Raw genomic sequence first — 15,941 nt, 5'->3', positions numbered from 1 at the left:
TACATCTTTGCATGCTTTAACACCCTATCTTATATATTGCTCAACTACCCACCATTTAACAGGCGAACGTCTCTAGTTGGCCAGGAACAAATAAAAAAAATCCAAAGGCATGCTAATGCTTTTCAGATCATTAGCCCTTAAAAAAATCCAGGCATTTTACAACAAATATGGCTAGAAAATTAAAAGAATACTGTAATATGATACAGAAATCCATGCTCTATTAATAAGAGGTTTGTGTCTTTACACAGAAACAAGAATTCACTGTATCAACACTCAATGCCAAATGAAAGCTATAAAATTGGGGGGATTAAATGAAATCCATCTTTGACTTTTACAAACACTTTCAGAAGGAGAACTGTGTGTGCAAGATGCTGGAACCACAGCTTTTGTGCCTTGCCTGTCCAGTTCTTGAGGCCAAGACATAGCTTGCTGCCTGATGACACCCATTACCACATTAACATCACCAGGAACAGAAGGGTAGCTATCTCCAGCCTCACTGAAAAGATTTCCATCCTGAGCCATCAAGAGGGGTGGATGCAATGATGCAAGGCAATTTCCACGTGGTAATGATGCCATTTTGGTTTTGATTTTTCTTCTATATTCTTTTTTCTATATGCTTTTTTTTTCTCTCTATTCTTCACATATATATTTGTAGCTCTGGAGACTATTGTATTAGTGGCTAGTTCTCCAGTCATTTTCCATGCCTTTTCCATAGGCAGAAAGATTGAACAAATTCCAGGGACCCTACACTCTTCTTGGTTCTCCATGCCTACCAAGGCTGAGAAGAATAAGATATATTTTCATAAAGCACAGCTAGTACCAAAGGGGGGTGATCCAGAGAAGGAGATTGACCTGGGGGGGAATTGCATCACTTGTCCTCCTAACTGCTTTTTTTGTCAATTATGCTAATTTGCTAAACTTATAAAAACTGTATTCACCCCGTGTGGAAAGGCTTTTGTGGATATTCGCCATGATTGCCCCTGGAGGCTTCAAAATAAACATCCACTTTTATATTACTTTTTATATTATATTGAAAGCGTGTGTTGCTTCATTTCTAGGTTGAAAAAGGCATCAGTACCATCCTCCTACCCGAATATTGATCTCTCAAAGTACATTTCTGACACTACAGCATCCATTGTGAGTTCCTGCACTTTCATCAAACTTCTCTTGAAAGGAAAAGCAATCTTAAATCTAATAAATACAATCCTGTTGAAATCATAAGCAGCAATCATAAGGTTTGTAGGAAGTGAAATACCCTTTGCACTAGAAATGTTAAAACCACAGAGAGTTCCTCCTTAAATTCCTTCTCAAAACCTAAGGCCAGAGGAAGATACTCAGTGGAAAGTGAGGGCAAAATGTAAAATTTCTAATGCACCACCCCTTTGGGAAGCCTACTCCAAAACTGGATTACCCCATGCTGCAGGCACTGAATGCTACATGGCAAGACATGGAAATCCCTTGCATAAACTACATATAGATCCTTCAAGATATTGAAAGAAAGAAAAAAAAAACAACAAAAAACAAAACCTGAAGAACAATAATTATTTAAAACATTTTGTTTAAAAGCCAGTTCCCAAAGTAATCAAAAGATTGCTCAATACTTTTAACAGATCATTTATGAAAATTCATGAAGTTGTAATTCAACTAAAAATTCTCATCTAATTGTCTGCAGATGAAGACAGGTTTCAAGTACTAAGAGAGCTTAATGAGAAAAAGATCTTCCTACTGCCAAATCATCTGAAATTAGTAGGAAAAAAATTAGGTCCCACTGGCAGCCATGCCACTTTCCATTCATTAACCTCCCAATCTCAAGTTAAGTTTTAGCTCTTATGTTGATGAAAGAAAAAACTCTCTGCAGCATCACCGTGGTCATCAGGTTTACTTTTCAGGTCAAGACTGGAGATAAGAGCAAATAAGCTCTTTTCTGGTGTCAGTCCTTGGTACCAGCAGCCCATGCTGGGACTTGGAGGGCTATGTTCCAGGGCAGAGTGTCCCTAAAATCTGAATTCAGAGATCAGAACTGACCCCTGCATAACCCTTTTGCAGAGTACAAGTCACATTTAGCTTCTGCTCAGGGGACCCAGACCACAATCATGTACTAGGAAATATATCAGTTCAGCACTCCAGAGAAAGATGGGAAAGTAAGGGAAAGGCTCTGTACTTCACTCAGCTCTAATTAAACAAAAATCCCAGACAATGTCTGATCTAAAACCCAGAACTTCAGATGAAGGAAAGTAAGAGAACCACAAGAGAAGCACAAACTTCAAGTAGGTTCAAGGAATTATTCTTCAAGTTTCCTTGGTAATTCTGCAATTTAAGTCACCTTATCCAAGCATTTCTCTCTCACTTCTACTTTTGGGAACAGTTCAAATAAGACAGATTCATCCGCAGTTTTGAGCTGCCACTTGTAAATAACAGTCAATTTAAAAAATGGTTTATTTAACAGGCTTTAAGTAAAATCCAGCCTTCCTCATTTCTCAAGGAGCAGCATCTACTGCACTCACACACAATCCTGTAAAGGATAAACCCACTTCCATTTCATTCATTTATCTTTACCTGCAAGATAAAGAAGCATTGCTGGCCACAAACTTAATAAAATGGCTCATCTAATCCCAGCCAGCCCAAGCATTAAAAAAAAAAAAAAAAAAAAGGCTTGTTATGGTGGATACAGAACTAAAAGGCATCTTGTTAAAGTCTGGATCTGAGAATTTATATGGACAAATAATTGTAGCCCAAAGTAAAAAGGGCAACAGAAAAATTAAACAGTTCAATCAATACATGAAAAACTCACTCATAATGGATTTTTTTCTTTAAAGCTCACCTTTGAAGAAAGGACTTCAGGTCATGTTACTGAAAGGGTGAACACAAACAAAAATGCCATCTTGAAACAGAAAATCATACTGTTTGGATGCCAAGAGATACCTCTTCACATCTCATTCATTACTTAGAAGCAATGAAACAATATGCAAGCAATGGAAAAAATATAATGGACACCAAAGGTAAGATGCAGTTTTTGAACACTGGATCATGATTCAACAGATGAGTTGACCAAGGCTTCTCCATCCAAATCCTCAAGTTGTTTATTTCCCTCTCTGTAAATCACTGAGCCTTTAGATACAGTTAGTGTCACCTATCCAAAACCTTTTAAATGTCACTTTAAGATCTTTCAGAGAACTAGTAAACTAATCTCAAAGAATTTGAAGTCTGAGCCAATGACAGAAACCCACACAAAGCCCCCAAACCTTAGAGCCTCCTCATGTTCCCAAAGCTGGGAATCATGGAGCAGGGAGAACCAGCTTTCTGATACCCAGGCTTCAGAGAGACATCATCTTGTGGTACATTTCTTGGATTTTCCTGTTCTTTTTCTCATATATGAAAGACCTCCACATTATTCTCCTAAGGCCCCTGACAGTGGTAAAGCAATTTTCTCCATAAATCATTGTAATGCTAACGCAGCAGTTTACAGACTCATCTTTAAAAGAAAGACTTTACATTTATTGCCACTGCCAGCAGAGAGAAGGAAAGTTAAGCTCTGACAACTGCTCTGTCTGGGGGAATAATAAATGGAAAATTTATTCCTTGGCCCAATTCTAACAAAATTTAATATACTTGTGAAAACTGTAAATACTTTGTACTTAAGAGAAGTGAGTGTATTAAAAAGCCATTTAGCATACTGAGATATTTGCACATTCATACTGCAAGCATGCTGAAGTCCCCTTGATGTTACAACAAAACTCAGTAACCTGCAATAGCAAAGCCTCAAATGTGCTTTGCCTGAACATTCTTCTTGATAATCTGAAGAAAACAAGGGAAAAAGGACAAAGGGTTGAAATTTCCTTCTTTGCCTCTTCTTTCTAAAAGGCGACTGGAATGTTCCTACACATTTAATCAGATTTTTTTTTTAGTAACACAACATACATATGTTTATAGTATTTTATTAGCCCACAGTTAAGTCCAGACATCCATAAACATTCTTACCACAAGGCTCTCAGGAGGGTATTGCTGCTGCCCAGTTTCACAGTTTTTTCAACCTATTTGTACACAGTCTTTAATTACACTTTCCACCCTGTTAGCATAAACCAAATTTTATTTCACTTCCAAACATCAGTGTTTTGTAGATAAGGATTATTTACATCTTTCTCCTTTGTGAACCTAAAGGGAGGTTTCTTATAAAAAAAGAACAAAACCAGCTGTTTAAGCCAGCAGATCTTTTGGAGTCATCTGTGAACTTTATGTAGGGTTAAAGCAATCAAACCAAACACTCTTATATTCTGTCCATCTGTAACAGCAACTTATTTAAAAAAAAAACAACAACAACAACAACCCAAAGAAATTTAACTTCAGGTCAAGTGTATTTGTATTTCGAAGTATACGTAAAATATGCCTTTAATATACTGCCTAAAATTTTTATGAAGACCCCTTATAGTCCATTTGTCTCAACAGCAACAGCTAAACACCAAGACTTAACTTTCTGCCATTTCATCACTGTTTTGTACTACATGCCCAAGAAAACCTTTAAAGATCATTGTAGTGGACCAAATAAACAATAAAACTTTTCACAGCACCTTAAAAGCATTACTTCACTTTTTAAGTACCTTAACTTGGCTCATGTGTGAATACCTAAAAGCTGCTCTGATTTAGTTTCACAGACTCTCTCAACTTCAGGCAATCAGTTTAAATGAAAAAAAAAGGTGAACACCAGACTGTGTTGGCCAACACATACCAAGTGTAAAATCTTGATTAACAAATTCTGATTTACAGGAACTGCTTGAATAGCCAGAAGCCAACAAGAACAATGGCAGCAGCACATTCAAAGCTACTTTACCAAAGCACTTAAGGACATGCTCAGATGTGAACTGTCTTAGTCTACATGCTAGAACCTCTAAAAATTTCTCAAATGCTTTGATAAATAAAAAGCATGAGCAGGGGAGAACACTGACTTGGAAACCAAGTTATTTTTCAGTAAAATGCATTTAATTATCAATTCTAGGACTGGCCTTTAAGGAGGCTTCACTGTATCTTCATTATAATAGTAACACATACTTTTCAAACTTATATTTCACCCAAGAATTAGAATGCCTTCAAACATGAGTGCAATTTACTGTACTTCCAGCATTTTCTAAGCAAATACCACAAAAATGCTTCTCTTGCAGAATGTCAAGGAGAAGAAAGGGCAAAGGAGCAAAATCCAATCCATGCTGAACTAGTAGCTGAGAAAGTTTGTCCACACTGCAGTGAGATTCCCATCTGCATTTCACTGCAGCTGGTGTGAACCCAATCAGTGCAGGTTAAATATACGTCAGATTCCTGATTACTGTGCTCTGACCTCTGGCTAAGTCGGACATTACACATTCCTGCTACATATTGCAGTAGTTAAGGAATCAATGCTGCTTTAAACAAAATCTGTGCAACATAATGCCTCCAATTTCTTCAATAGTGCAAATTTCTTGGGGTCCCTCACCAAATATTCAAGCTCTTCTGTCACTCTCTGTGTGGTCCCTTTGTAAGGCACTAGATGAAAAGTCAGAAAACCCAAGTTTAATCTGTCTATATTGTCAACATAATGTTTTTTCCAAGACCTCACATACAGTTTCTTTGGATTTCCTGCTCCCATCTACAAAACAGGGATGATACTACTTCTCTCAAGAGACTGCTGTGCACAAACATTTAAAGCAGTGAAATGTGCTTGCAAGAAGCTCAAACAGGTCCTGCACACACACCACGCTGAGAAGATTTCCTAGTTAAGATATTCCATCATTTTCTCCACCCCAAGGAGCTCTAAAGACAAACTACCACAAATAAGCAAACCCCCCAAGTGGGGAGAAACCAGTTTAAGGCTAGTGCTGCAGCAATTCCCATCCTCTTCATGTGCTCCATAATAGCCTGCTCCCTAAGGGAGCTGGTTCATGGACCTGAACTAGAAGAAACTGATTCTGTTGAAAGAGAGTCAAAAGCATTTCACCAGCTATGTGTCAAATTTGGTCCACAGGAGGCTCAGATGAGCTTCAGCAGCAGTACACAGGACATGATCACCCTGCACAGCTGGGAACAGAGGAATTGCTGGCATTGTTGCTCTGGCTTTACAACCACCCCCTCACTAGTGTTCAGCACTACAAACAGCCTCCAAAGCCCAAGACTTCAAGCAATCACAGCTGAAAACAACTCAGCTTGTTAATATTTGCCATTGTGACTGGACCTACCAACAAAATGTAAAACCACCACAGACTCAAGACTACCAAACAAGATGGTTGGTTTTTAAAATGCTAGAACTGCATCACTTACAAGACAACTAACTTAACATGAAGACAACAGGCTTTGTAAAACAGCTGCTGACACTGGCACCTCAAAGGTTCTGGATTTGGTCTTGTCCAACACCAACAGGAATAAAAAGTACTACTGAGGTATCTGAGCACCTTCACAGATCAATGATAGCCACACAATTATCACACGCAGTCACACACTGGCAAAACTATTTTTGGGAAATATATATTTTTGGCATATACACCAACAAGAACTTGCTCAATGGGTTATTAAGTCAGCCTGAGCAGCCCACACCCACATGGCCAGCACCACAGTGTGCCCTACCTGGACACTATGCTGGAGCCATTGTAGAGGTCACTGGCGTAGGACAGCGTTGCCAGCGGTCGGACAGAGTTGTAGCGCGTGAACTTGGACAGACACTCCTGAAACTCATCCAGCTGGCTGGTGGTTCTGCTGTCATCTAGGAAGAGGCAGAGACATCAGAGGGGGCAGAAACAGAGCAAGAAGGTAAACTCAACAGCAAACAAAAAAATCAACATCTATGTCTCCACGTGTTGCTTGTTATTTGGGGAGGATTCTTGGTCAAAACCAGGCTCTCTCTCATCTCTAGCATTCTCTGAAGTCATTGTGAGCTTTTCAGAGCACAAATAAAATCTCACTGCAATGCTGGGTGAACCTACTGTGCTGAGAATCTGCCTAGAAGTCAAATACAGTTTTGTAAGCTCATTTATTGTACTCACATTCAGAGCCCGTGGGGCATATAGATTATTAACAGAAAACTTTTAAGCATATCAAAATGTACTGCAAAGGACATGTCTAGTATTCAACAGAGGTGAAAGTATATTCCTTTCCCTGTTCTGTTACAGTATGTCTACATTTGGTGTCAATTACATTCAAAATACTTTTAGTAAAAACTACTTCTCTTGTTATTCCAAAGGCAACAAAGCTAAGTGAGAATCGTTTCAGGGCTGGAGAAGGAAGACAAGCATGAAACCAGAAGGCTCTCTGTACTACAAGTTTTGTGAAAATTATGACCTTCAACAGACAAGGTGAAATTGAGCCAGCTTGAATAATGATGATAAATATTCTGTGGGAAATGGAACAGTTTACTACAAAAGTTAAAAGCAAATTGCACTGTAGATAGTTGAAAGTCATTCACTGAATTCTCAGAAGTCCTAACTTTTCTTGGTAGGAACATAATTTCTTAAGCCATTTTAAATTTTAGTATTTTGTAAATAAGGAAAAGTTCCTAACTTACAGCAATGCCTCACAAGTAAATCTGGATTCCCAAAATGATCACACACCACAGCCAAACATTAGGTAGGGCCTTCAGTCTTCACAATGACCCCCCAAAATTGCAGCAATTCTCAAAATCCTTTCTTTAATGCTTCCACCCTCAATTCTTTTTTTTTTGCACCAGTGCATTTTAGGGGAACTGCAGCTAACACTGCTGGTTTACAGGTACTGCCCTCCTTGTCTCCTGCTCCACCCCAGCATCCACTGCAGCAGCAGAGAAACCACACACACACACACCAGAGATTAAATTCCACCCACTAGTTAAGCTAGCTTTATCAGCAGCATAAGAAAACAACAAGATGCATTTATTAGAAAGGCTTGGAAATACCAGGGTGAAAAAAGAGAGGTTGATCTATAAAAGCAAAATCCAGCTGTGATTTCTTATGGGAAAAACACAGAGAATAATCATTTCTGCACTCTGGTAATGCCTTGCCATCAGAAATTGTTATCTCTATACTTGTAAGGCATTTTGAAGTGCCCCTCATATGCAGTGTTTAATGTTTGATCGTATAAAGGAACAGTGAAGGCCAGTAATTAGCATGCTTAGGGGTACTGGCAAATACATTATCCATGGTAGAGGGATGAAAAGGTGCAAAATGAACAAAGTGCTGCTCTAAATTAACATCATCAGCACCTGACCACTACAGGAAACAGCTCGAGAAGCAACACAAACATCAGTCAGGGTTTTTCAAAGACTCCCTTCTCCTTCAGCACTCTGATAGGGACAAATAGCTGCTACCCTTCTATTTCCCTCATTTAGAGATCAAGCACACAGTCCTCCTGTAATTTATTCTCTATGTGTGCCTGGAAAACTGAATATTATTTCTCAAGACATTTTCCCCGCCAAAGTGCAAGGCCATTTGATAATTACAGTAATGTTATGTCTCCACTCCCTACTCAAACAGTCAGAGGCACTTCTTGCAAGAAGCTTTAAATCCACATTAAATCCCATTTAAAATGTGTCAAAATGCAGGAATGACTTAGGAGAGGAAAACTTAATCAAGTATCATAGGTTATTCCTTATTTAGGAGAAAACCTGCACTTGCAAATCCTCTGCTCTTGGTGCAACTGACACACACAAATACAAAAAACCCAATTTCACTGCATTCATATTTATAGTTCCAATTATGAAGAAGAATGCCTTTTACAAGGGAATGCTGGGAAGAGCCCCATTTGTTATCCTTGGATAATAAGTTTTATTTTTATATAAACACAGTTATGCATCACCAAGACAGCTCTGCATGAAAACAGCTCAGTGTGAGCTGTGAAGAAGTGCATTCTGCAAAGCACCTGCTAGCACTTCACAGGGATCTGGCTGGACACATGCAATGTGCTTCTCCAGTCTTTCAGATATTGAAGTAACCTCCCAACATGCTGCATTCCTTGTTAAAATCATTTTGCTGTGTACAATGAGAACTGAGCCAGTCCACGTTCTCAGTAGGTAAAAGATGCAGATAGCTCTTAAGAGTGAGCTCCCCTAAGACATGCTGCAGCCTTTATATTTGGAACCACGTATTAGTTAACTTTAAAATTACTTTTAATTTATTTATTTCAAAGAGACTAAAGCAAAATTCATGAAGAACAAAAAAGGAGATGTTTCTGCCCCAGCAATCCTGCCTTGGGAGGTTGGTCTTTGCCTTCCAAGGCTGTAAGTAAAGATACTTTGCTGCAGCAACCTGGTTTCCTCTCATCCCTAAGTGGTGTCTCCCACCCCCTGAGGGCTGGCTGCTTTCCTTGCAGTCTGGCACTCTCAATATGGGCTGCAGCTCAAAGCTTGGAGCTGCAAATCTCTTGCCTGCCACAGTCCATTGCCTGAAGCACTTCTTGCCAAGCTGGTTACTCCTCCAGAGGGGCTACAGAACAACCCTCCTCACCCTCAAGACACAGTTATTTGACCCTCTCATTTCTTAGGAGACTCTTGTGTGTAATTAAGACCCATGCATCCACTAGGCAACAATTACTCTAGCTGCTGTCACACTGTTACTAAATTATGAATGAGGCAATCTAGGCAATTTTGAAAACAGCTTCTAATTCTACAAAACAAGCCTTAAATCTAAGGTGTGCCCCATGGGACAACTGCACTGCTGCACACTCAGCTTCTATAGTCCAAACCATTTGTTAACCAAGACACAATCTAGATAACAAAGGATAACCTCCACCTCCTCTTGCATGCTAAATACAGGAGAATTGTATACATTTATTTTATACCTCTGTAGCATTTCAATAGCAATGCTTTTAACTACTGGGTTTATACCACATCTAGTGGAAAGACAACTCAACCACTGCTTTCAGGCATTTTCATCTTTGGAACAGGCACCAGAAAAATTGTTTTTTGTGGATTGCCCTTCACAGTAAGGGATTACAAAGCAATACATACGCCCCTCAAAAGTGACAGGATTAAGTTTTCCAAATTTAGCAACTTCAAAGATTGGTCTAGAATAGCAAAACAGAATGATCTGAGGAACACAAATATATACAGCCACATTCTCATGCAAGGGAGAAGTGAAAACTGCTCTCTCAAAAGCAAAGCTCTTCTGCAAGACATCAGAGGTGGAACACCATGCAAGAACTCACCCGAGACACGAGTCATCCTGGTGGAAAAATAGCACTGCTCCAGGTCCTCAAAATGAGCTGTGAGGCGCTTGCGTCGCGAGGCCAGCGTGCTGTTATACCACGGCTGCTTTTTGGTCTGCATGGGGAAGGGACAACACTTCAGAAAGGTCAAAGCCAGGCCTGGGTCTCACTGATATAGATTATACCCAATTATACGCAATTATACAATACATGCAATTGGTCAGAAGTGTAAAATGACAATAAATGAAGGATCTTGGCAACGGCAACAGTTATTTCTTAGGGTCCTATGCTGCACCCTTTAACGTAACAAAAATAAATCCCTGCTTTTAGACAGTTTTTTGTTTCCTGAACCTTAGTAAATTTAGTGCTTCTGGCCTCACATACAGGACAGGCAATCCCAAACCTTGGGGAGTCCTGTCTTGCATTTACACAGATAGACAGCATAGGCCAACTTCCAGCTTCACAAATCAACCAGATTGTAGAACAAATACTCCCCAGATCCTTGGCAGACAGCTCATTAAAAGAGAAGGAAATGTTTATTTTAATGAGTTAGTTACTGAATTACTTCTTTTGAAGCAACTCAGTAACTCTCTGTGAAACTAAGCAAATAAAACAGAAGCAAAAGACAGCATGAAGTTCAAAGGTTAATTGAAAAGAAGTTCCTGAAGCTCATCATTAAAGCTATTTCCCAACCTACCCAAACAGTAATAGTGAGATGTAGGAGCAAAGGATTTAAACTACGTGAGTAATCTTTCCTGCAGGAGCAAACACAGAAAATGCAGTACTCACCATTTTAATCACGAGTGATGAAAAGGAATGAAACCCTCTACTACATAAGAAGCACAAAGAGCTCCTTGCTTTAGGTTCTATTTAAGAAATCTCACATACCACATCCTCAAAGCTAAATTTTAAAAGATTTAAGAACCATCAGGCTCCCTAATGAACAACATCCTTGAGCAAGTACAAGGCCTGTAATGCTACTCAATGGCACTAACAAAACCCACTTGGTGTCCAACTCCCCCTCAATCCATGCAGGGGAACAGCCTGTCCTCATTACAGCCACCCACCAAGCCAACGAGAACAAAATAAGTTTACAGCCCACTCCAATTTTGTTTGTACCTGTATGAAAAGTGAACTAATATTTGAGGAAAAAAAGCAAACCCCAAGCAGTGAAACCTCCAAGCCACCACTTCCCACACACTGAAATCGTGGCTCACACTTGCCTGTGACAGCACCCGTGGTCTTCACAGCTTGTTTCATCTCAAAAGCAGCTCCAACCTCAACACACAACACTGGGAAGTGCTCCTACATCAATACCTTTCAAGGACTATTTCCTAAAATTTTAGATCTTTGAAAAACATTTAGTAGAACACTTCTATAGATTCTTCCTATAATTTTTGTGCACCACTCTCCAACATCTCCAGTCTCTCTCAGCACATCAGTACTGATCTGTGCTCAAGACAACTCCAGGCACTGAACCATCCTTTCAGTCTGAAGTTAAGGCAAGCTGCCTGAACCACGATGAGCCACACAACCCAAACCCAGGCCTCATCTGATCCCAGTCCACAGTGAGATGGAATCCATCAGGTAAGAGTTTTCCTGCTGTCTCCCAAGGCAGATCCCTGTGGAGCAGGTCTCAGGCTGGCACCTGGCAACCCAGCTGTGCCAAGAACCAAGCAAGGGGCACTAAACCACAGTCACCAGACCACCCCAGCTAAGCATTTCAACCTGCTCATGTTTTGCCAAAATACAGATATTCAGCTTCCATGAAGCTTGCTCCCTGGCTACTTTCTAAGCAATACTGGGCAACAGGAGGAAAAAATTAGGAAAGATAGAAAAGACACCCAAGCAATTATTTTTCAATGGTAAAGCCACTATGGTTGCCCTAGCTGAGAATATCAGATTTGACTCCTCTGTTATCAGGAGTGATTTTACTGTCTGAACTCCATCAGATACTCTAAAGAGTCCTCTAACAACTGTGAAAAATCTTCTTAGCTCCACACAAGCTCCTTATTTCTAGCAGAAAAAAGGTACTGCCATTAAATACTACCCACAGAATTCCCCAGGGCCTAAGTGACTTGTCCACTATTTACTTCTGAAGCTCATCTTCTGGAAGAGAACTGTCCTAGAGCTTTGTGGTATATAAATTCTCCCTAACAACATGTTTGTGGGCAATGTAATTATATTGAGAAAGGAAAGCTGTGCAGTCCATCCTAGATAATTCTTACTGCCAGCAGTACCCAATATGTGATTTTTGCTGTGACTGACAATTAGGGATAACACCCACAATTTAATTTATATTCTTAAAATTCTTTTTATGCTAAAGTCTTGATGAAATTAGACTACCTTTGAACAGAAGTGTTTAACTTCAAGAGTTCTCTCTGAACTCCCCATCCAAACATATATTAAAGATTAATTTGAAAATTTGTACTTGAGTACAGATCTCGCACTCTTGAGGACAAGAAATCACATTGGAGGACAAAAAAGATTATTCTCACACAAATAAGGCTGTCATACAGAATGACTAGAAAGTCTAGGTTGTTTGTTTTGTGAGCTCACCAGCAGAATAGCTATGCTATTAATTTTGGCTTTGAAACAGGAAGCACTGAGACAAGTAATGTCACTGGAGAACAAATACACTGTAGCACATCAGAGTCCTGAACAAAAAACCCCCATCTACATTACACTTGCCTTCTGAAATGTGCTAGAACTACAATTCTCTGTTCAAGCAAAAACCTCCAAAGACCAGAGGAGCAAGAACAACAAGCATTTTCCCACAGAATAATAGATGGAATTTTCTAATTATCAATTAGTTACACAGCTGTGTTTAAACATACATGTGCCCAGGTCTTTCTTTTCTTTACATCAAATAAGATCCAACACCACTTCAAGCTAATTTACCAGTTAATTTACCAGTTTCATGCTGGTGTGTGCCAGGGATGGTCCACCACCACCAGAGAGCACCCAAGGCACAGCTGGAATGTGCCCAGCAGTCCATCTGCTCAAATGAAAGCTGTAAAACCTTTCTGGAACTGTGAGCTGGGTATGAGTGTCACCTCCCCAGCCCAGCTGAATCCCTCCAAGGTGCAAGACTACACAAGTGCTGTTTGGAATTTGGGAGGCCCTAAGGATCAGCCAGTTTGGAGGCTGCCTGCCAAACAGTTCCATTCCTTATGCAGCTTTTTACCCTCTATGTGAATCTATAATGGTTTTTAAAAGGCCCTGATGAGGACAAATGATGTAACTGTGACTGGAGAGTCTCTTTTTTTTGTTTCCAAAGTTAAGCTTGATCTACAGCTATTTAAGCCAAGGCAAAGGGTTGGGGATTTATGTCCCTTCCCCAGTGCTGGCCATATGGGACATGAAGAGCAAACTGTATCCCCTCTTCCATGCAAGAGTCAGCTTTAAGAAGAAAGTCAGATGTCTAAACACATCACACCAGGTCTCTCACCACTGGGCACAATCACTCCTACAGCTGCAGCTGCTCATACAACCAGTTAAAAGCATTTTCAAGCTCCAGCTGACCAGTGCTCTGCAGATGGATGAAGGTGCACCTCAACCCTGCCCAACCTCCACATTCACCCTCCCATTCCCCCCATGCAGACATTTATATATTATCTTACCTGAGAACTGCCACTGAAGCCTGGAGGCTGGCTATACTCGGTGGAGTCAATAATACTACTGCAAAAATAAAAGAAATAGTCTGCTTAAATCATTGCACAGCCATCCTTTATCATTTTTAACCTGTTTGCTATTCCCTCCTTGACATTCTGCAGCATACTTGCCTTTGAAATCCATTTTACAGACAGGGAACACAAGGTTTTATTTTGTTTGGGGGTTTAGCAGCGATTTTTTTTTTTTATATACCGAGTTTTCCTAGAGCAGAATGCTGTCACACACAATTATGTGTAGTGCAGTCAAATAATTTCTAATTAGAATGCAAATGCATATCTTTCGTATGAAATATGCAGCACAAGACATTCTGAAAATAACATGCTACCACTGGGTTTCAATTCCTTATAAAAAGGAAGAAAATAGAGAAGTCTAATGCTCTGGCATTTGAATCAACACTGGAAAGGGAAAAGCTAGAGAATTCTGTGTAAGACAGACATCAGTTTAAACAGACAATTAAGGAAATACAGAAATAACCTAAAAAATACTGACAGCCAGGATTGCTATTATTAGAAAACTCTACGCCATGTTATAGTATCTATAATGGCACGACATACCTTTTAAATCACTGTTTTCAAAACACAGCATAGACATGTAAGCTCAATGGCATTTAATTTTCAAAACTGCAAAAAGATCTCCTGATCCAAGCAGAAAACAGGTGGTTCAGTGCTCTTGGACATACAGGCAAAAAATTCAGTTCCCAGAGTAAGACACCAGAGCCAGATAAAAGCACAGTTATCACTCAAATTTCATATACCTCCAGGACAGGTAAAGATTAGCACACAAGAACAGAATTTTATTGATTATGCAGAATACATTGTGAAAATCACCATGATTAATTTCTATAAAATCTTTTTAACTGCTTTGCTTCTGCTATGTCATTTGACTTGGACTGAGAAGAAACTAGCTGGGATCATTGTTCTTGTTATTCTCAGTCTTTCTTATGAGATACCTTAGATTTTAAGCATTGCCTGGGATAGCTGAAGGTTTCTTTAAAAAGCTTCTAGAACACTGCTGTAGGTCATAGTTTCAGTATCAATTCCTGCTTATATAGAAGCTAATAGAACTTGTGTGTACTTGAGAATCTTGGTTATAAACAAATTGGTTTGGTTGAAATGTCGGACAGGGCACCTCTGAGTTTGGAAGAATGAACCAATGGTACCAGTGCTTAAATATTTCTCTGAATGTTTTCAAACTCCCCTGGAAGTGAAGGGAAGTAGGAACAGAAGATGAGACATAACCACTGATGAGTCTTAAAAAATTAACTTGGAAAATGAGACTGATTGGACTTTTGTTCCAGGCAAGACAAAAGCTGCAAACAAAGAAAATCTGAGGGACAAAATTCATTATTTGTGGAAGCTATTGTAAGGGAGAAAACAGCAGAGCCATTTCAGGCATGGCTGAGGACAATGAACTTTAAATTAGAATGTGGCTGCATGAAATAATGAAACATGGACAGCAGATCCTGCCAGAACTGCAGGAATAACACATTCAGCTAGAAAGCAATGAAAAACTACTCCACTCTGAGACAGGTACAGTGGCAATTAACAGCAAAACATTGAGACTTAGAGTGTCTGGTCTCGTTTTGCTGCAGGTTGTCTGGTGAGGTAAAGCCTTCAAGAGTGTAGATGTCATCTCCCCAACCAGAGTACAAATTTCAAGACATTTCTGTGCTGTGCCCATAGCTGAGTTAACTCATATATACCTGAATGTTTTTCCTTTCAATAAAAGGGAAGAAAGTAATCAGAAAATTACAGCACCCTCCAATTTTTTTTTTAAAAGATGTAACATTAGGTTCAGTTTGGAAATTCAGCTACATTCATATGACATTTAAAAACCCAGAACAACAACAAACAAAGCAACCCACAGAATATAAATCCCATTACAGGAATGGGAGGAGGTAATTAGAACAAATGGAGGGGAAGGACGATCAGGATTTCAATAACTGAACCAGAGTTACCAAGCAACTCATTTCTAGATCAGAATTTTCCTTCAGACTCCTATTAATGATAGTTTGTTATTGCTATTAGTCCTGGATAGCATCACAGAGAAGCTGCTTATTCCCATCTTCTGTTTGCACCACTTACTGGGAGCAGAAATAACACACACGCCTGTTCAGAAAAGCCATACACAGAACT

The 15,941-nt window shown here is 39.6% G+C and overlaps 1 protein-coding gene across 7 annotated transcripts in view; it reads right to left on the bottom strand.

Annotated features, from left to right (window-relative positions):
• COP1 (COP1 E3 ubiquitin ligase) overlaps nt 1-15,941 on the bottom strand; it is a 122,203-nt gene that overhangs the window by 78,000 nt on the left and 28,262 nt on the right. For all 7 annotated transcript variants that reach the window (XM_064427719.1, XM_064427720.1, XM_064427726.1 and 4 more), the window contains exons 9-11: nt 13,755-13,812; nt 10,132-10,246; nt 6,586-6,721 (exon numbers count right to left, since the gene is read on the bottom strand). In XM_064427719.1, the coding sequence (XP_064283789.1) occupies nt 6,586-6,721; nt 10,132-10,246; nt 13,755-13,812 (309 nt within the window). The remainder of the gene's footprint in view (nt 1-6,585; nt 6,722-10,131; nt 10,247-13,754; nt 13,813-15,941) is intronic.

Source organism: Passer domesticus, chromosome 7, assembly GCF_036417665.1.
Source record: "Passer domesticus isolate bPasDom1 chromosome 7, bPasDom1.hap1, whole genome shotgun sequence".
Taxonomy (NCBI): Eukaryota; Metazoa; Chordata; class Aves; order Passeriformes; family Passeridae; genus Passer; species Passer domesticus.
The sequence above is the reverse complement of the archived record's forward strand: the minus strand, read 5'-3'. Positions and strand labels throughout refer to the sequence as shown.